The sequence below is a fragment of the Protopterus annectens genome, chromosome 7.part0, assembly GCF_019279795.1.
Source record: "Protopterus annectens isolate FY-2018-M chromosome 7.part0, PAN1.0, whole genome shotgun sequence".
Taxonomy (NCBI): domain Eukaryota; kingdom Metazoa; phylum Chordata; order Ceratodontiformes; family Protopteridae; genus Protopterus; species Protopterus annectens.
Genome location: NC_056739.1, coordinates 1,688,927,464 through 1,688,954,876, shown reverse-complemented (window position 1 = coordinate 1,688,954,876; position 27,413 = coordinate 1,688,927,464). Strand labels below are relative to the sequence as shown.

Sequence of the window (27,413 nt, the reverse complement as noted above, 5' to 3'; positions counted from 1 at the left end):
GGGCAAGAAAAACTGATGTAATGTTGTCGGCTGCATGTTTTATAGCCCTGACGACCTGACGTCACGGAAGAAGGTACAGCAACCGACGCAAGACCCAACACTTTGTTAATCAGGCCGACTGAGGGCAACCTGCCAGCAGATTACCCAAATGTAATGACTGCAACAGTGAATACACTCGAACATCTACATTTATGGTAAGTATACATAACTGTACTTTTTTTCCTGTGAGCTTTGTTTCTTGTCCCTCCTGGCCAAGGGTCTACCTTTTCCATGTGCTTTTTCTCCTCATGATTGTGCCTACCCTCCTTTGTCTTATGTAGATTGTTTTCTTCTGGGGCAATTCAGTTCTGGGTAACTGCGTTCATATGTTACCTTTATGATCTACGTGCAGTATATGGAGCATGCGTGTGACATAAGGCACATGCAAGATTTAAAGGCTTTGGTATACGGGCCAGATGTTGGACTTTCCTTGGCAGGAGATCCCTAAGGTGAACAATACTGCCGCAATGAAAAGGTCATCTACCACTATGGTAAAATTTTACACAACTGTACTTTTTCAATTCCAGGCCTTACTGTTTGGTCTCACCTTTGCCCCCTGGATGTTCAACAGATGTATGGGTCTGGTCAGGGCACACACTTATTTGAGTTTGAATGTAGCTCACTATGATTTGCTTCTAACAGCTCTATCTGTGGCTCAGCTTGTGGGGGCAAGACAACAATTGATGTTCTTCGTGTTTCACTGTTGCAGTCATCAACTGTGAGTTATCCCTGCTGTGGTAGCCCTTGGTCAGCCCGAATACCAGAGTCAATGTTTTTGTGCACCAGCTGCCGTCACCTGTAGTCTGACATCAGGTAGTCAGTCCTATAAAGCAAGGCAGCCAACGTCATTACATCAGTCTTTCTTGCCATGGAGCCTGTAGCAGAAGCAGTTCGCACGAGTGCCGGTCGGTCGCTACCAGAAATTGAATTTCAGCAGAAAACGTCTAAAGCTAAGTTCCCCTTTGGGAACCCTTTTTTCTTGCTCTAACCGATGTCCGAAAAAGTTAACAATTGTCTCGCTTGTGAAAAGCAGATCCCACATTGGGGCTTTCATTCTTACTGCATCACTGGTTTAGGCCCAGACCTCTATGTCCCTCATTGCCGGTTCTGTGCCCTCTTTAATGCAAGAACCATTTGCCGTAGAGCTCTTTTTGTAAATTATTATTTTCATGTTCCGTCTTCAAATTCCAATATGGCGTCAGTCAGCCAACAATCTGTCAACATGCTGAAAAAATGTAGAGCTAAGGATAGAGACAGGCCACACAATGCTAAGCCTTCAGACATCGCTACTGCCAAGCAAGTCGTCTGTTCTCCGGAATTCAGTGAGGCTCTTTTGCAGCCCCTGATGCCCGACTCACTTTTTGCACAGGCCTCTGCTGAGACCCTTTCAGAGTCCGGTATGCCTCAGAAATCCACTTAGTCTTCCAAGCCTTTGGCTGTCTCTGCCTCATTTGGGTCCGGAGCCACGACACAGGCACCAGCTTTTGAGGAGGCCTTTCGCACTACCTATTCTAGACAAAAAAATGACATCTTCGCATCCAACTACCGCTTCTCAGAGACGGACATTCTGTCAGGCCTAGAAGCCAGGCCTCTCCTAGGAAATCTGCTTCTAGCCACCATCTTGCTACTGCTCCCCCACCCCAAGCTCCAATGCTTAAAATGGCGGAGGATCTCATCTCCCTTATCCAGGTACTCAGACCCACACTCCAAAAAGGAAAAGGCATCCTTCTCCAGAAATTGACATACCAAAAGTCTGAGGAATCTAATTTTTCTGCTTTTGAAGAGGAACATCTCTTAACTGTTTGAGGACTGAGATGCAGAGGATTCCATCCTTTCTGCCTCCCCTGCAGAGATGACCTCTCCTTTGGGGAAACCCTTCACTCCCTCAGGGAGCATTTTCAGTGGGAATCACAAGACTTCCTACAGTCAAAGAAACAACTTTGAGGGCTTCTGTACCTGCTCCAGCACAGACCCCTGGCCATCCCACCTATATTGGAAGTGGTGGATGGTGTTTTCCATGAGGCCACCTTAGCCCCTGATGCCCTGTCTCTCCTGCTCCAACTAAACCCTACGGGCACTTCAGAGTACCGGATTCTCACAAATACCTGTACAGGAATCCTGCTGCAGATGCTGAGGTCATTACACAGGGACCCAAAGGAGCTAAGACTAGTAGTGACAAGAATCCTCTTCCTTGTGACAAAGACTCCAGAGCTCTGGACAGATGGGGTAAGAAAGTATATACCTCTGCAACCTTAACTATCAGAGGACATAGTTGTCAGTTCCATATGTCAAAATATTAACAACACATTTTGAACAATTAAAACAGAAGATTGCTACTTCTCTTGACGGTGCCAACTCAAAAGAACTGGCAGAATTATTACATTCTGCTTGTCAAGTGGCCAAACACTCACTCCAATGTGGATATGACACCCTAGAAGACTCTAGCAGGGCAGCAGTGACAGGATCTGTTATTAGAAGACATGCATGGCTGAAGGAACAACCTCTCCCTAACCATGTCAAGTCTAAACTTATTGATGAACCCCTAGTTAAGGAACGCCTGTTTGGGGAGAAAGAAGAGGTGCTTAAAAAGATGGAAGAGAAAGCAAAACCTATGCAAACAGTAAAAGATTTCTTTAAAGTTCAACCTCCCAGATTCAGCAGGAACTTTCCCTCTAAGCACTGGGCCTTCCCTGTACCTAGCAGACACAACCAAGGTAAGCCCTGCAGGGGCAGGTCATCCAGACCGCTATCCCAGTTCCAACAAAGAAGCAAACCATGGACCACTTCTGTCTCTAAGGCAGGGAGTTCTAAGCCAAGCTTCTATGGCAAGTCCTCACAATGACTACCTCCCTCTGCCCTCCTTTCACTCAGCAAAAACTAGGATGGCGGCTCACCCTCTTCAAGGACAATTGGGTCTCTATAGTCTAGGATCAATGGGTCTTAAAAATATTTTTTTATGGATACAGATTCTCCTTCAGCAAGCTCCCTGTTACAAGAGGGGGTACCCAGACCTCCCCCCAAACCAGTGGGCAGAGACATTGAAACTTGTCCAAACTCTAATACCCCATGGGGCAGAAGAATCTGTCCCTCCAGATCAAACAGGAAAAGGTTTTTACTCCAGACTATTCCTTTTTCCCCAGAAAAGAGGGCACTTGGCACCCCATCCTGGATCTATCCAAACTGAACACCTCCTTGGTGGTCCCCAGATTCAGAATGCCAACCTTGCAGCAGCTCCTGCCTATGCTCACACAAAATGTCTGGCTTGTGACACTAGTCCTAAAAGATGCCTTCCTCCTCTATCAGGGAATTGTGCAGAAAATTTCTGCGCTTCAGAGCAGGCTATCAACACTTTCAGTTTTCTGCACTACCCTTTCGCTTATCTATTGCTCCCAGAGTATTCACCAAATTCTTGGCCCCAGCTATAGCATTCTGCAGACCCTTACCTGGATGACTGGCTCATTCAGGCAGACTGCAAAGAAAAGTTGCTCCAGGACCTTCTGTTTGTCAAATCGCTCCTAACTTCCCTAGGGTTCACCATCAACAAGAAAAAATCAAAGCAAAACCCCACCAGAAAAATTATTTTACTGGGAGCTGTGCTAGACACAGCAACCCAAATGGCCTTCCTATCCCCAGAAAAGAAGAGCTTCCTGCCTCTCTACTTCGTCCAGCTGGCTTCCAGAAGTCACCTCACTGCTAGGAAGTTCCTGCAAGCCCCGGGATACATTGCATCTTGCATCCTTCTCATCCCTGTTGCCAGGCTTCACATGAGAAAAATTCAGTAGTATTTAAAGTACCTTTGGTGTCAGCACTCTGTTCCTATAGACCACTCTCCCTCTGATTCCTTGTATAAGGGCCATATTTCTCTGATGGGCAGAGGCCTGTGCCATGAACAAGGATCTTCCCTTCATCCTCCGCCCTTCTGGCCAGACCATCACCACCAACGCCTCAGACATTGCTTGGGGCGTTCACCCAGCAGGCAGATGTACCCTAGGCCTTTAGAATGCCCAACAACGTCACATGTACATCAACCAGAAAGAATTGATGCAGATGTACCCTAGGCCTTTAGAATGCCCAACAACGTCACATGCACATCAACCAGAAAGAATTGATGGCAGTGCAACAGGCTCTGCCTTCCTTCCAACCCCATCTCAGGCCAGGGGTCCTCCTTATAAAAACAGACAACACCACAGTAATGTGGTAAATCAACAAGCAGGGGGCACCCAATCTTACCCCTTTGTGCAGGTTAGCCATGAGTCTCTGGCTTAGAGCCACCTCCATGGGACTACACCTAATTGCCCAATACTTACCAAGTATCAACAACATACTGGCAGACCACCTAAGTAGAAACTTACTGGACCCCCATGAATGGCAGCTCGACAGAATTCTTTCTGCAAATCACCCTGGAGTGAGGAACCCCAGAAGTGGACCTCTTTGCCTCACACCTCAAACATCAGTCACACAAGTTTTGTACCGGGGAGTATCATCTCCTAGCAAGGAAGGTGGATGCCTTGACCTTCCTCTGGAGCTCTTTCTTTGTGTACGCATACCCTCCTCATCCTCTTCTTCCAAAGGTTCTGATCAGAATAAGAGAGGAGAGACCAAAGGCCATCCTCATTGCTCCAGATTGACCCAGACATTATTGATGCCCCTTATTACGCAGTCTGACCTTACAGCCCCCAAAACTGCTTCCCCTGATGTCAGACCTCTTGACCCCGGAGAGGGGGAAGATACTGCACCCAGACCTACAGACTCTCAAACTTTCAGCATGGCTTATACATTAAAAACTAACAAGGAGTCCCTGTTAATCAAACAGGTCGTGGGCATCATCACAGAGATCAGAAGTCCCAGCACAAGAAAATCGTATGCAGAAAAATGGAAAAGATTCAGCTCCTCTAAACGGTCTAAAGGGGGCAGTACCTCCCAACCCTCTCGTCCTGGATTACCTAGTAGAGTTCCTCAATAGTGGCCTTTTTTTCACCTCTATTAACATACATGCCTCTGCCCATTACGATTCAGACCCCCCCCCTCTTCTCTTATCCTTTGATTAAGCAATTCCTCAGAGGGGCTTCTAATATCAGTTCTCCTAGAAGGCCTCCGATGCCACCCTGGGACCTGAATTGTGTTAGAGAAACTAAGCTTACCTCCTCTCGAACCTGCCGCTTCAACAGAATTGAAATGCCTCTCTTGGAAGACTGCCTTCCTACTAGCTATTACGTCAGCCAGAAGGGTCTTGGAACTTCAAGCTGTCATGGCTGTCGAGCCCTTCATAATTTTCCATGCAGACAGAGTCTCCCTGAGGACTAAAACCCTCCTTTATGCCCAAGGTGGTATCTGATGTGACCCTTAACCAGGCCATACACCTTCCCACCTTCTTTCCCAACCCTCAAAACAAGGGGGAAAGAATTCTACACTCACTAGATGTGCACAGACAACTTGGATACTATCTGGGCCGTACTAAGCCATTCAAAAAAAAAGACCAGCTTCTTGTAAGCTTTGCCCCAGGGGCAGAGGGGAAACCCATCTCCAAACAAACAATTTCCAAATGGATTTCACACTGTATCCATTTTTGTTGTAAACTACATGGGAAACCCATCCCAAGTCTATCCGTACCCACTCCACTAGGGCAACTTCCACTGCCTTCCTCAGGGGAGTACCTACCAGGGACATCTTGGAAGCTGCCACCTGGAGCTCTGTCTTTACCTTTACAAAGAATTACCACCTACCTCTCTTTTCTAAGTCTAGGGAAGGGTTTACATCTGCAATTCTGCAGGACCTCCTGTCCCATACCTAGGATGCAACCTATCCTTCCACCCTTTTCCTCAGATTTAAGAATCCTCCCACAAGTGATGACTGTAACAGTGAAACACGAAGAACATAGTACAGTTGTGTACACTTACCATAAATGTAGATGTTGAGTCTATTCACTGATCTTCCTTTTTCACTGTTGCAGTCATTACATTTGGGTTATCTGCTTGGAGTAGCCCTTAGTCGACCTGATTAACAAAGTCTTGGGTCCTGCGTCGTCGGGGGTATAAAACATGCAGCCGATGCCATTACATCAGTCTTTCTTGCCGTACAGTGCCCGAAGCAGAAGCAGTTCGCAAGTGCCAGTTGGCAGACTCCTGAAATTTTCATTTTCGAGTTTCATAACCAAAGTCTTCAACTAAAGCTAAGTACTCCGTTGGGGAAACTTTTTCATGCTCCTTACCGATGTCAGTAAAAGTTAATAATCGTATTACTTGTGGAAAGCAAATACCTCACAAAGGTTTTCATTTGTACTGTATTCCTTGCCTAGGTCCTGACACGACGTACCTTGCTGTCGGTTTTGTGCTTTATTTAATCAGTGCACTGTCCATCAGTATATTTTCGCTTCTAAATATTTCGGTTCTCTGTTTAATTATCCAGAAATGTCGTCTGTTAGCCATCCGACTACCAGGATTCCGAAAAAATGCAAAGATAAGGACAGACAGGCCGCCTAGGTCCAAAGCTGCCGATGACGCTTCTCCTAAGCCAGTCGCCAGTTCGCCGGTACTCTGGCGCTTTCGCAGCCGCTGATGCCCGCTACTTCTGACTTGCAGGCCTCTACTGAGACCCATTCAGAGTTCTGTATGCCGCGAGATGCTTCAACTGTGGAACCTACGGATGTCTCTATCTTGGATGGGTCCGGAGCCGCTGTACAGGCACCAGCTTCTGAGGGTGTATTCAGGCCTACAAACTTGCATATTAAACCGATGCCTCCTTCTTCATTTAAGCCAAAATCTCGAACCATGCCTAAGAAAGCAACGCCCAGGCCGCATGCTCAGGCCTCTATGCCTAAAAGACAAATGATAAGAATGGCTGAAGATCTTATAACTCTAATCAGGGGAAGCCAACCTCCCCCTTCCAAGAGACCTAGGACTGAAGTTGTTTATGAATCTTCTGAACAGGATTCTGATTTTTCTGATTCTTGCTATGATCTGGATTTGACCTTATCTACTTATGAGGATTTTGATGCAGAGGACTGTATTCCCTCTGCTTCCCCTCCAGAGGATTTTTTTTTTTTGGTGAAACCTTACGTACTCTAAGGGAGCATTTCCACTGGGAAAGCCAGGATTTTTCTGATTCAAAAAAGAGGCTTAGGGATTTCTTACTCCTGCCTCAGAATAGGCCTTTAGCTATACCTCCTGTACTAGACATTGTTGATGATGCCTTTTTATAATCTAGTTTGGCCCCTGATTCTTTGCCTCCTGCTCCTAGAAAACCTGACAGATATTACAGGGTTCCTGATTCTCACAAGTTCCTTTTTAAAAATCCTATTGCGGATCCAGAGACTATTTCACAGGGACCCAAAGGCATTAAGGCTTCTACTGCTAAACATCCTACCCCCTCTGATAGAGACTCCAGGGCGCTGGATAGATGGGGTAAGAAAGTTTACACTTCTGCAATCTTGGCCATTAGGGCTTTAGACTGCCAGTTTCATGTGTTAAAGTATCAACAACGTGTTACTGGATTGCTTAAACAGCAAATGATGTTAATTTCTGACAGCGCTGAAAATAAAGAATTACAGGATTTAATGCATTCTGCTGAACAGGTTGGAAAACATACTTTGCAATGTGGTTTTGATTCATTAGAGGCCTCTTGCAGGGCTGCTGTTACTGGGTCTGTGCTCAGAAGGCATACTTGGCTTAAGGAGCAGTCTTTGCCTGATCATGTTAAAGCTAAATTGTTGGATGCTCCCTTAAATCAGGACTGCCTGTTTGGCAGCAAGGCTGAGGAGGTTCTTAAAAAGATGGAAGATAAAGCTAAATCTATGCAGACTGTTAAAGATTTCTTACAAGTTCAGCCTCCTAGATTTAGTAGGCACTCGCCCTCTAAAAATTGGTCCTTTCCAGCCCCCTCCAGGTCTTCTCAAGCCAAACCCAGACACAGCAGAAACCCCAGGTTTCAGTCCCAAGGGACACACAAGACTAGGCAGTGGGGGGTTTCTGCACCCAAACCTGGGAGCAGTAAGACTCTCCCCTATGAAAAATCATCTCAGTGACTTGCTTTTAAAACTTCCAAGCACTTCCCAACTGAATACTCCTTTAGGTGGAAAGATTGGTCTGCAGGCCAAAAACTGGGAACTCATTACCCAGGACAAATGGGTTTTAAATTTAGTGTCCCAAGGATACAGATTTAATTTCTACACATTACCAACACCAAGCGGGTAGCCAGATCTACCCCCAAATCAGTGGGCAGAGGTCCAAAATCAGGTACTCTCTTTCTTAAACATGGCGGCTATTCAATTGGTATCAGAAGAGGAAAAGGGACAAGGTTTCTATTTGAGATTTTTCTTGGTACCCAGAAAAGGCAATACATGGCATTCTATCCTGGACCTTTCTATTCTAAACACCTTTCTGGTGATTCCAAAATTCAAAATGTTGACTCTTCAGCTGCTTCCTATGCTAGGCAAGTATGCATGGTTGGCAACATTGGACTTAAAAGAAGCATACCTGCGCATCCCTATCAGGGAGTCTTGCAGAAGATACCTACGCTTCAAAGCAGGCTACATGCACTATCAGTTCTCTGCACTGCCCTTTGGCTTATCTACTGCGCTCAGGGTATTCACAAAGTGCCTAGCTCCAGTTATTGCATTTTGCAGACAAAGAAATATTCAGATATACCCATACCTGGGCGATTGTATAATTCAGGCAGAAAGCAAGGACATTCTTTTCAATCACCTGGCCTTTGTTCAAAGGGTACTGACTTGTCTGGGGTTCACCATAAATGAAAAGAAATCCCACCTGGTACCCTGTCAACAAATTATATTCCTGGGAGCAAGCTTGAATTCAACTTCCCAGATGGCTTTCCTCACACCAGAGAAACGGATACATTTGACAACTTACTTGAAACAAGTGGCCACAAAAACCCTGCTATCTGCAAGACAGATACTGCAAGCCTTGGGGTTCATGGCCTCCTGTATTCTTCTAATTCCATATGCAAGGGTGCATATGAGGAAACTACAATGGTATCTCAAAAGCTTATGGTGTCAACATTCACTGGATGTAGAAGCAAGGATTCCTATCATACCTTGCCTACACCTAGAGTTCCTTTGGGCAGAGACCTGCCACCAAAATGGAACTACCATTCACATTACCCCCTGCCACACAAATCTTAACAGACGCATCAGACTATGCATGCGGGGCTCACCTGGCTGGGAAGTGCATTCAGGGCAAATGGAACCCAAGTCAAATGCACCTGCACATAAATCAAAAGGAAATCTTAGCTGTACAGAATGCTCTGACAGCCTTCAAGGACCACATTCTTCCAGGACAACTAATGGTAAAGATGGACTACACCACTGTCATATGGTACATAAACAAGCAGGGGCGTACACAGTCTTACCCCCTCTGCAGACTAGCCATGGCATTGTGGAACACAGCCTTGAGCTACCAAGTGAATCTACAAGCTAAATTCCTGCCAGGAAAACTAAATACACTGGCAGACGGACTAAGCAGAAACCTCATGGACCTACACGAGTGGAAACTGGAACCAAGGATTTTCTACATGACAAGCAAATGGGGGAGCCCAGATATAGGCCTGGTTGCCTCCCCCCAGAACCATCAACTGGACTAATTTTGTGCAAGGATTCCCACAAGCTAGCTTGGAAAGTGGATGCTCTGTCTTTAAGCTGGAAAACCTATCAGTTTATGCCTTTCATCTTCTGCCTCTGCTCTCCAAGGTACTACTAAAGATCAAACAGGACAAGCCATGGACGATTTTAATTACATCAGACTGGCCTTGCCAACACTGGTACCCACTCTTGCGCAGTGTGTCACTCTTGGCTCCATGGCACCTGCCTCAGACTCCTTCCCTGTTGTCTCAGCAGGAGAACCAGATTCTGCACCCTCAGCTGCAAACTCTGAACCTAGCAGCCTGGCTAATTACCTAATCTCTCCTTTACCATCCCTCAGTAAATCAGTGATGAATATTTTAGAGGCAAGGAGGCCTAGTACTAGAAAATCTTATGCTGCAAAATGGAAAAGATTCTGTGCTTGGAACCATTCTCAAGGAATGAATGCAGCAGTGCCCAGTTTACCTCAGATTCTACAATACTTGACCGAGATGCTTCATAAGGGCTTGTCTTTTTCCTCCATCAAAATTCATGCCTCAGCCATTTCAGCTCATTATAGCACAGAGCCTCCCCTCTTCTCTCACCCACTACTCAAGCAGTTCCTCAGAGGGGTCAGAAATTTAAGGCCACCCAGGACAACTCCAACTCCAGCCTGGGATCTTAACTTTGTCTTTGAGAAACTCACTCTTCCTCCTTTCGAGCCAGCTGCTACTGCAGATTTAAAATTTCTTTCCTGGAAAACAGCTTTCCTTTTGGCAATCACTTCTGCAAGAAGGTTATCTGAATTACAGGACCTTATGGCAGTGGAATCTTTCATCATCTTTCATCATCTTTCATGCGGACAGGGTGCCCCTCAGAACCAGTCCCCCCTTCATGCCCAAGGGTAATCAGTCCATTCATTTGCCTACATTCTTTCCCAACCCACAGAACAAAGGGGAACAGATACTTCACTGTTTAGATGTGCACAGACAGCTTAGATTCTACTTGGACAGGACTACACCTCAAAGAAAATCTGAACAACTGCTGGTGGCATTTGCTGCAGGGACAGAGCCGAAAGCTATTTCAAAACAAAATAATTTCAAAATGGATAGGCCATGGAAAACCTATCCCACAGGGCATCAGACCCCATTCAACCAGGGCTGCATCTACCTCTACAGCCTTTCTCAGGGGCGTCCTTACTAGGGACACCCTAGAAGCTGCTACCTGGAGTTCTGTACATACTTTCACCAAGCATTATCATTTGCCAATTTTCTCTAAATCCAGGGCTGGGTTTGCCACTGCAGGGCCTTATAGCTGGTCCTAATTCTATTTAAATTCCTCCTCCCAACCTTAGCTTTGGGAATCTACCCAAATGTAATGACTGCTACAGTGAAACACGAAGAACATAGTACAGCTGTGTACACTTGTGTTCGAGTGTATTCACTGTTGCAGTCCTGGTTACCCTCCCTCCAGCCCCCTTTTTCTTCCTTTGGCTATACCTCTACTCTCTATGCTCCAAAAGCTTTTTGGTGTATTTGCTTTTCTGTTGGAGGTATATCCTTGTATTTATAGGTTTAATTGCTTCCCATTGGGGGGGAACCTGACATCTGGGGCAAGAAAAACTGATGTAATGACATCGGCTGCATGTTTTATACCCCTGACGACCTCACGTCATGGAAGAAGGGACAGCAACTGACGAAGGACACAAGGCTTTGTTAATCAAGCTGACTGAGGGCCACCTGCCAGTGGGATTACCCAAATGTAATGACTGCAACAGTGAATACACTCGAACATCTACATTTATGGTAAGTGTATACAACTGTATTTTGCAGTCTTGGTTTCCCTCCCTCCATCCCCCATTTAACATCTTCCTCTAGGGGAACACAAGCTTCCCAAGGTGGCCTTTAGCCACCAGGACCACTTCTGTCTTTTCCTTTGTGCTTTTGATGGGTTAGGGCAAGGAAAACTGATGTAATGACTTCAGCTGCCTTGCTTTATAGCACTGATGACCTGATGTCAGACTACAGGCGACGGCAGGAGGCGCACAAAAACATTGACTGTGATATTCAGGCTGACCAAGAGCTATCACAGCAGAGATAACCCACAGGTGATAACTGCAACAGTGAATACACTCTAATCTCTACCTTTATGGTAAGTATACACAATTGTACTTTTAGAGTCTACCTGTCTTTGGGAGAACAAGGAAATTAGAAAAGTCCTAGTTGGAGCCCTCATAGGACCTTACCTTCATAGGTTGTCACTTCAACACTCAGTGACAGCTAGCAGTTCTACCACAGGAAAAATATCCTCTCTAATTTCCAAGGATTCATGCCTACTTCAGCAAGCTCTGCCTCCAGTTGCATATCCTCAAAGTGCCAAGTCTCTTGGCTGCATCAATAGACATTTAGTAATGCCAGATTGAAGATGAAGGTCTTATAGTGGGCATTTTGAGTGTAAAGGAGACCAGTCCTTTTAAGTGTATCACAAGATCAGATTATCTCAAGCAGTCAGATACTCACCTGGTTGTTGAATCCATCCATATTATCCATCAGTTCTCCCCTCAAGAAATCAGTAGCACTTGTGACTGTTACATGAACCTGCCCTTGGGTAGGGGGTTTTAGGTACTTCTAGAACAAGATGGTTCAAGTTATATAGACTTAGGATGAGGCTTCCTTGTAGAAAAACATACTTGAGATCAGGGCACTCTTCCTAGTATTCAGGCATTTCAGGGCGAGCTTCCTCAAGGTGTGATTGCCTTACTGTTGAACAATATGGCAGTAGTGTGGTATTTGAACAACCAAGGAGGATCCCTTGTGCAGAGAAGCAATAAGAGTATGGGAGTGGGCACTAGCCTTGCAATGCCATCTGATTGTAATGCAAATACCTGGGTTTACCAAGTGATTATGGACAATTTGAGCCGACAGATCCTGCTACACTGTGAATGGTCTCTCAATAGCAGAATAGCTCTCAATGTATTCAAGAAGTGGGGGAGAACATCCTGCAAACTTTTGCTTCACCATTCAACACCATATGTCCTCAAATTTCAGCATAGTTCCCCAAGAAGAAAACACCCCAGAGATGTATTCTCTCATGATTGAGCCCTAGGTCTCCTTGAAGCATACCCCCTCTCAACTGTTACAGAAAGCCAAGCCTTATAAGGCCCAACTCATTCTCATGACATCCCTCTGGTCCTGCCATACTTGATTTCACTTGCTGTGGTCTCACTTGAAGAAGCTCATTCTTCTCCCACAGAGCTGAGTACTGATATCTGGATGGCTTCCCTTCAAACATTCAGTTCCTTCTATTAATGGCTTGCTTTCTCCAGTTCCACTAATGGTCAGGAATTTTCAGTTCCCTCCAGATGATGATGAGGTGATTTCCTTCTCAGAAAACCTTATCCAGAACGGTTTGTAAGGGTAAGTGGAAAATAATTTCTTGGAGCTGGCTCGTGACAGACATATTTCGCCTATTTCAGCACCCTTTGAAGGTGGTGGTACCCATTCTAAGAGTTGCACAAAAAAAAAGAGCTTTATTTCTCAAGCAAGATTCATTTTGCAGCAATTCCTTCTTTTTCAAGGGTTTTCCTACTAATTTACTGTCTGCTCACCCTTCAAGGTAAAGCCTTCATCATATGGATCTTCATTCCCAATCTCTATTTGGCATACCAGCTCCAGGTCAGGACCTTATCTTTTTGCTAGTGTGTGTAACTAGACAGACCTCTCTTTTAATTGGCTGGTTCAGCTGATCTTTAATTTCTTAACCTGGAAAACAACTTTGCTGGTAGTTATTTACATCTGCAAGAAGAGCTGCTGAGCTTCAGGTCTTCATTCTCAATATCTCTACAATGTTTTTCACCAAGACAGCATATTCCTTAGGACAGAACCTTCCTTCATGCCCAAAGTTGATACTTAGGCTAATTTAAATCAGGGTATTCACTTACTAGTGTTTCCCCAAATATACTAATATTCTTTTACACTCTTTCTTAACTTTAACTTATAACTGAAGTCCTCCTTATTCATAAAGGCAAAATGCAAATGGTTCCTTAACACTGGAATGAAGTACATCTACCTTCCTTCCCAAAATCTCATTTTCAGGATAAGTTTGTAGGAGATGATTAGGCTATCAGTTTAAGAATCCTTGTTAGCCAATATAACCAAATTTTACCAATACATGGCCCATAGCGGCAAGAAGATTACATGGGTTTGTGGCTATGCCTTGAGTATGTTGTGGATTCTCCCTGTCTATAAGTGATAAAAGTGCTACCTCAGGTGTGAATTTGTGATTCCCCATCCATTGATTCAAATTATGTTTGAAGAGTGCCAGGGAAGGGCTCTGCTTAATGTGAATAGGAAGCCTGTTCCAAAGAAGGGGCTATTTCTGAGACACGTATCTGTTTCTCCAGCATGTTTTGTTTGAGTTGCTGACTAAGTTTAGATCACTAGATTAAGTGACCCTCGTGCTGTTTGACTTACAGATGTGTAGTAGCTCCATCAGTGCTGGAGTTGAGTGTTTTGTAAGTCAGGCATAGATCACCCTTTAATAGTCGATAGACTGAGTAAAGGGAATAGGGCTTTTAGTCTGTCCACATAGGACATGCTGTTTACACCCTGTATTTTCTTTGTAAGGAACCCCTGAAGTCATTGCAGCTGTGTATACATTATGATGATTTGTACTGTAATTCTGTTTAAAATGTGTATGCTGTCTGACAGTATTATAAATATGCTAACTAGTGTGTACAATACCTTTATTATTATTTTTTTTTTTGTCCTTTGGTAAGTGGGAAAGTCTGACTATGCCAATGGCCCATTTTCAGTGGAAGCCTGGAGAGAAAAGCTCCACAGCAAACTGAAAAATATGTAAACTATAGTTGATGAACATTTGACAATAGCAGTTACTCAATTACATGGAGAGAAAATCCCCACAATGGATTGAAATACATTTACAGAATATTTTAAGATAAATTATGATCAAGAGTACAATGTATACTGCAAATAGCAAGATACTTTGCAGAAGTAGATAGCTTATACAAGTAAACTAATATGTAATTATTCAAAATATTTACACCATTTCTAATAATATATGGAGGTGAGAAATGGTGTATTCTGCTGCCAAAATAGTGTAATGGGATGAGATGAGGACTAAAGTACAGGAGGGAAAATTAATGATGTGGAGAGAATTGATTATTAGAGAGATGAGAATGTTATGGAAGGACACTAGAGAGGAAATAAATGGTAAGTGCTGTCTGAAGTGGTAGAGTAACATTCATTTAGTGTGGTATCATTAAAGTGAGGGCTTCTTTTGATGTTAGGCCATTGCTACCTGCTAAGATATGGAGGTGTTTGTGAATTCAGAGTGCAAAATGCCTACATCTGATGGTGATTCTTCCAACTGTTTGTCAACGGATGTGGCTTTTGGATAGGACTTTGGACACTCTAGACTTTAGGATCAACAGCTCAGGCTCCACCTCTTACTCGTAAAACCTATCCTGTCATCAATGTTACCTTAGATCTCGTTTATCACTCTTCGAGTACAGAAGTGGTTCCTCTCTCGAGCTTATCTCAGCCAAGTGCTTTTATAGAAGTGATAACATGTTTCTTTTTCTTGCATTCATTAATGGTAATTTTTGTCAGCAGTAATTGTGACTCCTGTTTTTCCTGTTGTTCCCCTTATCCACCAGAAAAAAAGAGCAGCAGCTTCTGCTGCTTCTTTTCATGCCTTTGCCCATTCACTGTAGTAGAGTATATTGCTGTTGTGTTTTGTCAACTTTCACCATGTATATGGAAATGGTTGAAGCTCACCTCAGAGTGAAAGGGTTCCAGATATTCCTGTATCTAGACAAGTGGGTTATTACCGTTCCTAATAGGTCTCTTCTCTTTCAGCCCAGGTATTATCTGCCCCATCTTTGCTCCCAGTTGGGGATCATTATAAGTCCGGAAAAACAGCAATTTCTTCTGGTTCAAATGTTGGAATTCATAGGTGCCCATCTAGTTAAGGCAACCAAGATAGCAAAGCTACTTGACAACAGATGCAAACCTAGGCACTAAAGGTTCTGCCCTGTCCAATGCCACCAGGCAGCTTCTGGGTTTGATGGTAGCATCCATCACCATTGTCACTTTGGCCAGATACTACGTGAGAATTCAACAGTGGATACTTGCATTACAGTCGACTATCAGGTGCCAGTCCATTTGTTTTCATGTTCATCTGACAAACCTTTATAGAACCCATAATGTGGTGGATTCAGTCTCCCAAGGTATCACAAGGCCGTCCATTTGCATTCTCCTCCTCCAACTGCACTGTAGCCACAGACATTTCCCAATTAGAATGGAAGGGCATTATTTGGGGAAGATGGTCTAAGGTACATGGTTTTTCCTTCTGAGGCCAGTCTCCACATCTGTGTTCCAGCGAGGATAGCAGTTCTAGCATTGCAGGCCTTTCACGACATCCTCCTTGTAGGAGTGAATTCTATTCAGATGGGCAACATGTTGGATATCTGGTACATAACAGAAACAAGATGGAACTTTTCCCTTTTGGTTATGTTGAGAAGCTATGAGAATGTGGCAGTCAGTGATATCTTCCTAACACTTTCTGATAGCAGTGCATATACAGGGGAAATCAGAGTTCTGGCAAACAGGTTGAGCAGGTCATTCCTCCTACCTCATGCATGGTCCATCAATCCATCAGTGGCAGTACAGGTTTTTCACCAGTGAGGCTGGCCATGTTGCTTTTTGCCTTCTCCCACAACACCAAATGTAGCAAGTTTTTTGGCCTGATCTCCCTAGAAGAAGAGTCAACAAGGGATGCTCTGATGCATATCCCCCCCCCCAATTTTCTCTGTGCCCTACTTCTCTGATTCCAAAGTTTCCACAGAAAGCTTCTGAAAGGGAAAATCACAGTTCTCCTCATTGCCCAATTTTGGCCTCTGCAGGTGTGGTTTCCCCTTTCTCTTGCCTTTTTGATTCATCCTTCTTGTGTGCAGGATCCTGATCCAGAACTTCTCTGTCATCTTTCTGGTACTCCTCAACTTGGACGTCTTTTCCCTCAAGTTAATTGTTGGGTTTTTACACTTCTGATGAAGGTTACTCAGCCTGGGATGCCTTCCCTAGTAGTCCACATTCTTACTTCTTCCCAGAGAGCATCTACCAGGAGTACTTACAAATATCAACAATTTTAACAATTTCAGTTTCTCTGCCTGCAATCTTAGTTTTTCTGGTGTCAATTTTCCAAGCTGGGAGCAGTTGTACTGTTAAGGTCCAGTGAGTGGCTATTTCCAGTTTTCATGTCGAAGCGAAATATTGTGACATTAGCTTCCCTTGGACTTGCCATAGATTACATGAGGCACTTCCTACTCAACCCTTCCCCCTTAATGACCCCCCCCCTTTGGGATAGGACTGTTTGCTTCAGGACTTGACCCAGCTTCTCTTTGAACCCGCCACCAGGGTGGACATTACATTTTTACATGGAAAACAATTTTTCTAGTGGCAGTGGCTTCAGCAAGGAGAGTTTCAGAGCTACAGGCCTTGTCCTACAAGCCACTTTACATCATTTTCCACAAAGATATGGTGTCCCACTGAGCCAAACCATCCTTTGTTTCCATAGCATATGAGGCCTCACTGAACCAAGTTTTCTTTCATAACTTCTCCAATAAGTGGAAATATATGCTACTTTTTTTTTGGATGTGCATTGTCAACTTTGCCTCTAACTCCATTGTACCGAATCCTTCAGGAAAACAGATCAGCTATCTGTGTCCTTTTCTAAATACAAAATGAGCTAAAATGTTTCTGTAGCTAGATGGCTGTCAGATTGCATTGTATTTCTTATGTATACGGAAAAAAGACTTGACCCTGCCCAAACCAGTCAGGATTCATTCAGCTATATCTCTATCAACCTCTTCAGCCTTCTTTTCCATAGCTTCCATTGATATTTGTATGGAAGCCACTTGGTCCAATATTTACACATTTATTTCTCATAAGATTGGTATAATGTCCAGGAATTGGGGGGTTTTAATTCAGCTGTCCACCAGAATATCCCTTCATCAGTCCACCTGAAGGACCAAGTAGCTGGGGACACTATACCATCCATTAGGGCTCAGATGAAAGAGTCTTTATCAGATATGAAAGTGATGTACTCAACATAATGATAGATCTGAAGTAGGGAGTTCATTTGTCAGCAACCTGTGGGTCTTGGATCTGATATCGGATCCGAGCCGGCAACTTGTTTCAAGCTAATGGATCCGAGCTCCTAGCTCCTCCCCTCACCCATAATCCCCTGCTAACCCTCCATGACCCCAGATCTAGTTTGCCGCGCTTGTGGATAGCTGGATTCCTGTGAGCTCGTCTAGTAATTGGCAGTTAAGTTTAAATTTTCTGTCAACTTTCTTCTTTTTTTCACAAAATATAAAGCGTGTAAGTGTTAGGTTCCCTGTAGAGTAAAAATATTTTCTTTTAAGTATTTTTTTCCCTCCCTTCGCTGGTCGTTAGAGTGTGTGTGTTTTGGGGCCTGTGTGTAACATTACTTTTTTCTTTAAGTATGGCTGAGGCCCCAAAAGCCATTTTTTCTAAATGTACCGAGTGTGGCCATAAGCTCTCCCCGGCTGATGGCCACACTCTGTGCGTTCGGTGCCTTGGGGTTGAACACCTCACCTCAGGCTGTACCATTTGTGCAGCGTTCAACCCCAGGGCACTGAAAGAGCGGAGGTCGAAGCTGGTCTTGGCGGGACTTTTACCCCCGGACTCGGCTCCGGCCTCCGCTGCTCCCGTGGCTCCACCACAGGCTGTGGTTGCTGCCATTCCTGCCCCCCTTCCCCCGGCCGGGACTCAAACTCCTGCTAAAGCGCCGGAGGACAGGGAGGCCAGGAGGGAGAAACGGAGGGAGAAGCACCACAAGCGGCGGGCCGAGACCTCCGTTTTGGCCCCGCCAGCTAAGCGGGCTTCTCCCTCCACTGCTTCTAGGTCTCCTCCTCCTCGGCTCCGATCCCCTTGTTTCTCCCCAGGGCCCGAGGAGGAGGAGGCCCGATCTCCATCGAGGTCACCGAGGCGGCATTCTAGGCCTGCCTCGGTGACATCTTCGAGATCGACCTTTAGTATGTCCGATGCAGACTTGGACCGGATAATGCGAAGGTTCATCCAGGCCCAGCCGCAGATGGGAGTGCTCTTGCCTCCCCCTTCGGGGGGGAGCTCGACACCTTTTTTCCATCCTATTGCTCCTTCTCCGACCCGCTATCCGGGTTCGGAGCCGAGCACCGTTGGTGCCGGGGGTGGGTCAGCGCCGACAGTACTTGGTACTTCGGATCCGACCCTGCCCTCGAGCCTGTCTGATCCGACCTCTCGGAGCCGTGGCCCGAGCTTCGGATCCGAGGGATTCAGTGTGCCTTCGGCTCCGTCCAGGTCGGAGCGCACTGGCCCTTCGGATCCGATGGTCTCGGCGCCGGTTCCGATCCCTTCATCGGATCCAAGTGGGAGCCGACTCTCGGATCCCAGAGATAGCTGTTCCCCCTCGGCTTTCGATGTTGTGGAGAGGGCTCTGTTGAGAACATCTGGACCCCCGGTCCTTGTCTCGGCTCCTCCCTGCACTCCTCCTCTGCTGGGCCAGGCTTCCATCACCCGGCCAAAGGGACAGCCTGCTTCAATGTCCCAGATGGTTCCATTGGAACAGGATGTTGCTGGCGAGGCCTCCTCGGACAGCCCCCCCCCCCCCCCCGAGGAAGTGCCCCGCAATCATAAGTGCAAGAGGAGGCACGTGGACTCCCCTGAGTCCTTAACTGAGGACACGGACTTGGAGGAAGGGGAAGGCTCCCCAAGATCACCCCCTGAGGATGTCTCCTTTGGAAACATCATGGAGATGCTGAGGATCAGAGGTGGTTGGTCTGCCCCCAAGTCTTCCTCCGACGAGTCCGTGTTTCTGGAGGCATTCGAAGCAGGCCCGTCTACCTCTTGGGTGTCCCCTCCGGCCGACCCCTTGGTGGACCTCATTACCACCAGGGCGTGGAAGGATCCGGACACCGTGGAGCCAATACCAAAACGCCCGGACAGAATACTAAGCCCCCCCCCTCAGACCGATCGCACTGGAACAAGGGCCTCCCCGTAGATGCCATGTTGACGGTGGCAGCCACGAAGAGGGAACTAGCTCAGGAGAGCTCCTCAGTCCATCCACCGAGCAAGGAGTCCCGCTCGATGGACCGCTTAGGGAAGCGAGTTTTTAGTTCAACGACCTTCTCGGTAAGGTCTCTGAACTATATGGCACATGTCAACAGGATGCAGCGGGATCTTATCAAAGAATATGCTGCCTCCCCTCCTGAGTCCATGTCGGTGGAGGACAAGCAATTGTACTCCACCCGAATGGCCACTCTGAGATCAATTTCAAATACCTCTATGCGGCTATTGTCCCACGCCACCGAGGGAGCTGCTAGGGCTAGCGGAGTAGGCCTAGTCATGAGACGTCAGGCCTGGCTCCGTCATTGTGACTTTGCGGAGCCTTTTAAAGCGTCTTTTGCGAATGCCCCTTTCGATGGTTCTGCCGTTTGGCAAAACGGTTCGCGAGACACTTGTCCAGAGCGAGAAAGATGGGAAGACGTTGTCTGCCGTCGGAGTTCGCTTCTCTGCTCCCCAGCGGTCCTTTTCGAAGAACCAAAAGGGTCAGAAGAAGATGTGGTTCCGGAAACCGCAACATTCCCAACCCGCTCCGGACAACCAGTCCTTCCCTGGCAGAGGAGGACAGGGAGGACGCCGCCCCAGGGGCAGAGGGGCTCCGAGAAACTTTGGGACCAGAGAACCTTTCTCTGAACGGCCCACGCAGCAGCCCTGAAGGGTTGCCCGGCTGCTCCACTCTGGAGGCAGTCGGGGGGCGCTTCTCGGAGCACCTAGCGGCATGGGAGTCCATCACGACAGACCGCTGGGTGCTTCACATTATATCCAGAGGGTACAAAATACCATTACTCCATGTCCCCAAATTCAAGAACCTCCCCAATGTACCACTCGATCAGAGGGAGGCCGCAGCCGCAGAAATTCAGCAGCTGCTAAGAAAAAGAGCCATCCAGCCCGTCCCCCAAGACCAGCTCGGATTAGGGTTCTACTCCAGGTTCTTTTTGGTGCCAAAAAAGACGGGGGACTTGAGACTGATTCTAGACCTTTCCCGCTTGAACCTGTCAGTAACCAAGGAAAAATTCCGAATGGTCACTCTTCACTCTGTTCTCCCCCTTCTAAGGGAGAACAATTGGATGTGCTCTATAGACCTCAAGGATGCGTACTACCACATTCTAATGGACAGACGATCCAGGAGGTTCCTCCGCTTCCGGCTGGGAGCCAGTCACTACCAGTTCAGGGTCCTTCCCTTTGGCCTCACCACAGCCCCCAGGGTGTTCACCAAGGTACTAGCAGTGATTACGGCCCACCTGAGACTCCAGAGAATACAGGTCTTTCCGTACCTGGACGACTGGCTCCTGACCGCCCCAACAAGGCATCTACTTTGCTCAGCCAGAGATTTCTTTCTCCGCCTAGCCCCACAGTTAGGCATCACCATCAATGCCGACAAATCCCTTCTGGCCCCGACACAAGTCATAGAATTCATAGGAGCCAGACTAGACACCAGAGAGCTACTAGCCTTTCTAACGTCCGAGAAAATTCGGAATTTGCAACTCCATGTGCGGGCTATCCTCCACTCAGAGACCCCACCAGCGGAATTGGTCCTGAGGGCACTAGGCTCCATGGTGGCAGCGATTACGCTCCTTCCATGAGCCCGTTTGAACATGCGGGTACTGCAATGGACTCTTCTAGTGCAATGGTCCTTTCTGTCCCTTCCTCTTCACCACCCCATTGCTATCAGCAAGGCTTGCAGGAGGGCTCTATTATGGTGGCTCCAAGCTTCGGACCTCCATACGGGTCGTCCCTTCTGCACCTCTCCCCCTCTCATCACGGTGACCACGGACGCCTCCCGCCTCGGGTGGGGGGGGCATTATTCAGGCAAGACGGTCCAAGGCACGTGGAATGACACAGAGACCTCCCTGCATATCAACGTTCTGGAGATGAGAGCAGTGCTGCACGCGTTGCAAGCACTTCAGAATCTCCTCCCCATAGGAACGATTGCAATTCAGTTGGACAACATGTCTGTTGACTGGTACATCAACAAACCGGGGGGAACCAGATCTTACCCTCTATGCCACAAAGCCATGAGAGTGTGGGAATGGGCGATCTCCACCAACCGCTTTCTGATTGCAACGCACATTCCGGGACGGACCATCATCCTAGCGGACAAACTCAGTCGCACCCTTCTTACCCCGTACGAGTGGTCTCTCAATCCACTAGTAGCAAAGCAGATTTTCGCAATATGGGGGCAACCCTGCTGCGATCTTTTTGCGTCTCCCTCAAACACCAAATGCGGCAATTTCTTCGCTCTGATTCCCCCTCCAGGGGAAACTCCAAGAGACGCTCTGGTGCATGCTTGGCCACCCGGTCTACTTTATGCCTATTCTCCTCTACCCCTGATGCTGCAACCCTTACAGAAAGCCTCGCGGTTGGGGAGCAGGATGATCCTCATTGCCCCATTCTGGCCTCGGCAAATTTGGTTCCCTTACCTGTGGTCTCACCTAGTGAATCCTCCTTGGATTCTGGATCCCAGTCCTGATCTAATCTCCCATCCGTCGGACTTACCGACCCCAAACCTGGACAATCTGAAACTGACAGCTTGGTTGCTCCAGTTCCACTCCTAGTTAGGACTCCCGGTATCTCTTCACCAGTCAAAGCCATCCTTGTGGCAGCGCATAAGCCCTCCACCAGGAAAGTGTACCGCAGTAAATGGAAACGTTTCTCCATTTGGGTGGAGCATCATGATCTAGATCCCTTTACGGCTCCTCTTCCGTCCATATTAGACTTCCTAACCGAACTTTTTCAGGAAGGCGGTAGTTGTTCAACCGTCAAAGTGCAATTGGCAGCCATCTCACATTACCATGTGGGACATGATACAGGGCCTTTGATGTCGGCCAAGTTGTGTAAAACCTTTCTCAAGGGCACCTTCTTGCTTAGACCCCCTATAAAAGAAGCCGTACCACCGTGGGATCTTTCACTAGTTCTTCAAGCCTTGACTGCTCCACCTTTTGAACCCGCTGCTTCAGTAGATCTCAAATTCTTGTCCTGGAAAACAGCATTCCTTGTAGCCATCACTTCGGCAAAAAGAGTTTAGGAGCTTCAAGCTCTTTCTGTGAAGCCTCCTTATTTGATCTTTCACCCGGACAGAGTGTACCTCAGGATCAATCCCTCTTTTCTTCCCAAAATAGCATCAGAAACCAATATAAATCAATCCATAAATTTACCGGTTTTCTTCCCTAAATATCAGAATAAAGGAGAGTACAAGCTGCACTCATTAGATGTTCATCGGCAGCTACGCTTTTATACTCATGGAACAGCTGGTCATAGACAATCCGACCAGCTGTTCGTTTCCTTTGCCAAATTTAATTTGGGGAAAGCAATATCAAAAGTATCTCTATCACGCTGGATTTCTCAATGTATCCTGTTGGCGTACCAAGCCTCTGGGAGACGCGCACCTGAAGGAGTTTGCACATTCCACTCGTTCCATCTCTACTTCTGCGGCCTTCAAGTCTAGAGTCCCATTGGATGATATTTGTTCGGCAGCCACTTGGGCTTCATCTCATACCTTTATTAACCACTACAAACTGGACGTGATTTCTAGAGGGAGAGCATCCTTTGGCTCTGCGGTGCTTCGCAATATCCTTCCATGATGGCCACCCAAGGTTCAGGTAGCTGGGGACTCTGTCCCACAGGTTGCTGACAAATGAACTCCCTGCTTCAGATTAAGAAGTTATGTACGCACCATAACGTTCCATCTGAGTAGGTAGCTTCATTTGTCTGCAACCATCCCCCCCTCCTTCCCCCTGGCCTTCTTCGGATCTATCTTAGTTGGATACCCGTTTTGGGTATATATTGAGGGGCAAACTAGATCTGAGGTCATGGAGGGTTAGCAGGGGATTATGGGTGAGGGGAGGAGCTAGGAGCTCGGATCCATTAGCTTGAAACAAGTTGCCGGCTCGGCTCCGATATCGGATCCAAGACCCACAGGTTGCAGACAAATGAAGCTACCTACTCAGATGGAACGTTATGGTGAGTACATAACTTCTTAATCTGTGTTGTCTGCTTCTGTCCTTCCTCAATTTTCCGTCGTTGTCCCCCCCTTAAATTTTTTGGAGGATAATCCCCCTTGGTTTCTAGTATTACAGTGTGGTCTGGCTCTTGAATAATGTCTTACACTTTTTCAGCTCCAGAGCAGCATTCCTTCTAGGATTTCAGATGTATCTGCTTTGATGTCTATTTTTTTTTTGATCTGTTTGGGGAGACTGGCAAAGTCGATCTGAGGTAATGTTGGGGACTTGAGGGGATTATGCTTAAGGGGAGTAACCTGCGCTATGGCACTTTGTCTAAAGTGACCGAAGTCCGATCCGAAGTTGGATCCAAAGATACCATCTTTGAGGAAGGATGGAAGTAGACATTACAGAACTATCATCATAGTAAGCACATAACTTATGTTTATAAAAAGTAGGTGGTCATGCATCTGTTTTGAAGGTTGTATAGGCCCAGGTGTCAAATAGGTATTTATTTAGATTGGTTTTAGTTTAAAAATGTATATTTTTCTAAGTGTCATTCTATGACTAATGTGTGTGTTTTATTTGATCTAATTGCTAATCTCTTGTATCCCCTGACCAAGTCTTAATATGGTCTAGTAGGATCAGTGCTCCAACCCAGTCAACAATTACAAGTGCATTAAAGAAATCTTTGAAATTTTGATTTTAGCCTTATATTTTATTTGATTGACATTTGTTAACCGGGTTGTTCCAGCTGGGCTTGTGGCCCATTTTCAGTAGAGACCCAGGGAGAAAAGCTTCAAAAAAAAAGTTTACACATGATATATACATATCAATATTTTTAAAGACTAAAAAATATGTCTAAAGATTTACAAAGCGTCACGTCCAACAGTATTGATTGTAGAGTTTAATAAGTATCCACAATAGTGGAGTACATAGCTGTAAGTGGAGGAACTGAAAAGGTATATAGTAGGGTTTTAGGGAGCTTAAGTGTAGGGGCTTGACAAGGACATATTTTGGAGTTGAATACTCCAATTCTGGTGGCAGAACTTTTCTCATGTAGTTGATGGTATTTCTATTGATCAGCTTATTAAAATCAATCATTGGAAACTGGAGGGGATGAATGCTTAAATACAGTCGTTTTTTTTTTTCTTTTTCTTTTTTTGTTGCAGCAGTTGAAAACATTCTGCAACTTATCAGCCTGTCCTTCCTTAAGTATACTATTAACTTAAGGTTCTACACTCTCAGGGGGAAAAAAGCACATCCTTTTACCAGGGTTGTATGACCTCTAATTTAGAAAGCACTGTAAGCTTCCAGTTATCGACTGCCATCGTGAGGAAGCCTCTTGCAGTGGGTGACTCTTCCTGTCCTGCCACCTTCACATGCATCCAGTGGCTGATAGTGGAATTCCTTGCAGGCTGATCAAGTATATAATTTCTTGTAATGTATAATGTGTTTTCTATCCTGCATGCAGTGCTTATTCAGTAAATGGGGTCAATGTGAGTAGATTGGGGCCTAGATGTGCCTTCCTTGATTGACCTGTGATGTCATCACAGCGTGCTCTCATAGGAGATGTGCACACAGCCTTGTGTGGGCAGAAGAGAAAATTCAGAAGTTTACTGAGATGTGTATACTGAAAAAAGAAATCACAGTAGCTGCAGAAGGCATTCTTGCAAATGACATGATCAGTTGAGTACATTTCTTGTTCCTGCTGCTGCTCATTGTAGAGGGTCTGCTCAAAGATCGCCTGATACATTACACACTTTTAGATACTTGTGAATTAATACACTTATTAGAAGTTGGAAAGGAAAGCAGTGAAGTAGGAGTACCATTCCTTTTTTCCCCCCTGTGAAAATATCTCATAACTTCACTGCAGCCAGTCCAGTTGAACAAGTGTACTTGATTCAGAGCCTAAGAGCTAGATCCACTCTAGTCCCTTAATCTTGTGGAGATGTAAAGTCCATTGTATGACGTAGCTATCCAAAGCTATTTAATGGTAATGTGTGTGTGGTTGGTCCAGTGTTTGTAGGTGTACAGCTTTCCTGTAAAACATATTGTGACATTTCATCTAGCTTGTACTTCACTGGGGAAGAAATGCACACTTGATAATGCACAGCCAAGCAGTGATGTATGATTTGCTTGTAGAAGTACTGCTGTATTTTTTCATGTTGGATGACAGTATTGTAAGAAGGAAGTCTGACTTGAAATTAATGCCACTGTTTGATAAAGCAGAAGATGATGACTGGCATCTATTAGGTATGTGGGTTGAAGAGGACTTATACAGTTTACATTATTTATATTTCTTCTATAGTTAACAGTGAGTCGCTGGAGTACTCAGGCCACCACAATCATCTTAAACGGAAAAGCTGTGTTATAATGGGAGGTATCTTTCTATTTTATAGTTAGTATGATGAAAACTAAAAAGGCATTGCTGCTTTCGGAATGGCTGGACAGAAGCTCTTCATTATCTAAGCTTCTTGTGGTGATGCATGAATGTCATATCAGAAGCTGGAATATTTACAGTGACATTGCATAACTAAAATTAATAAAAATGTGATAAGTTTTATAAAACAGAATTGGAAACAGTTGCAAATCTCATTGCTGGTTGTGATATATTAATGGCAGAAAGACTGTATACTGAAAGACATAATAATGTGGCAAGACTCTTGCATTGGGGATTATGCAAATATTATAATATTGAAGTAGCTGATTAACAATAATACTGGAAACATGAGCTACAAAGCGTCATAGAAAATTAAGTTTTTATCACGTGGAATCATCCATTACCAACAGTTTAAAAAATAGATGCAAGAAAACCAGATAATAGTAGTCCATTAAAAAATAAAAGTAGCATTGATCATTGAAATTGCTGCACCCAGTGACTACAGTGTCTTGCGTATATAGAGAGAGACAAAGTCATAAAATACCAGGATTTGCAGGCAGAAACGAGGTCAGTTTGGAAGGAGGATACCCAGACAGTTCCAGTAGTAGCAGGAGCATTGGGTCTTATGAAAAAGAATTTACAATCGTACTTAAATATGTTACCGATACATGTAACTCCTTACAAATTGCAGGAAGATTCGTAACTGTGCCCATTGCAGGTGCTGCAAAGAGCACTTTTGGCTAACATCAAAGATTGAAACAATACTAATTTCATGAACTGTAATCATACTTTGACTTAGGAATGGGATCCTTTCCCATCATGGTTATTAGAAACCCAAAAGATGTGGAGAAATATAAATAAATTAAAAATAAACATAGTCCATGAGACAGTGGAAGGGAGGACGTAGTTCTAGCCTTTGTTTTGAAAACTGAATGTTGAAACTGCCAGTCAGGTTGCTTGAGATTAGTGACTTTGAAAAGGAGCTTGCACTTGAATGTGGAAAACCTCTTCTAAACGTTTTCTTCCCTGTCTGGGGCTCAAACCATTTTATGCCCGATTTTGTGAGAGGAGCATACTTTTTCCCCTTACCTCAGCATTCACATTAACTGTTTTCTTTGGGTATTGTGAAAGGAAAAACTTGTTTTGCTCTTGCTTGCTCTGTTGTTTCAATGCATCATTTAATTTATTTTTTGTTTGTGTATTTAGGAAGAACACTTTGGCTAGACACAGGAGCATAACAGAATCTTCGCAGAATTTACGACAAATTGATGTGCCCCGAAGATCTTTAAGAAGGGTAAGACAATTTTAAAAGTGATTGGAGCAACAGAAATGTCAGG

The 27,413-nt window shown here is 45.4% G+C and overlaps 1 protein-coding gene across 1 annotated transcript in view; it reads left to right on the top strand.

Moving 5' to 3' along the window:
• The window catches only part of TICRR (TOPBP1 interacting checkpoint and replication regulator), a 3,405,639-nt gene that overhangs the window by 2,179,368 nt on the left and 1,198,858 nt on the right, over positions 1-27,413 (top strand). The window contains exon 15 of the mRNA XM_044078205.1: positions 27,283-27,370. Coding sequence (XP_043934140.1) covers positions 27,283-27,370 — 88 coding nt within the window. The remainder of the gene's footprint in view (positions 1-27,282; positions 27,371-27,413) is intronic.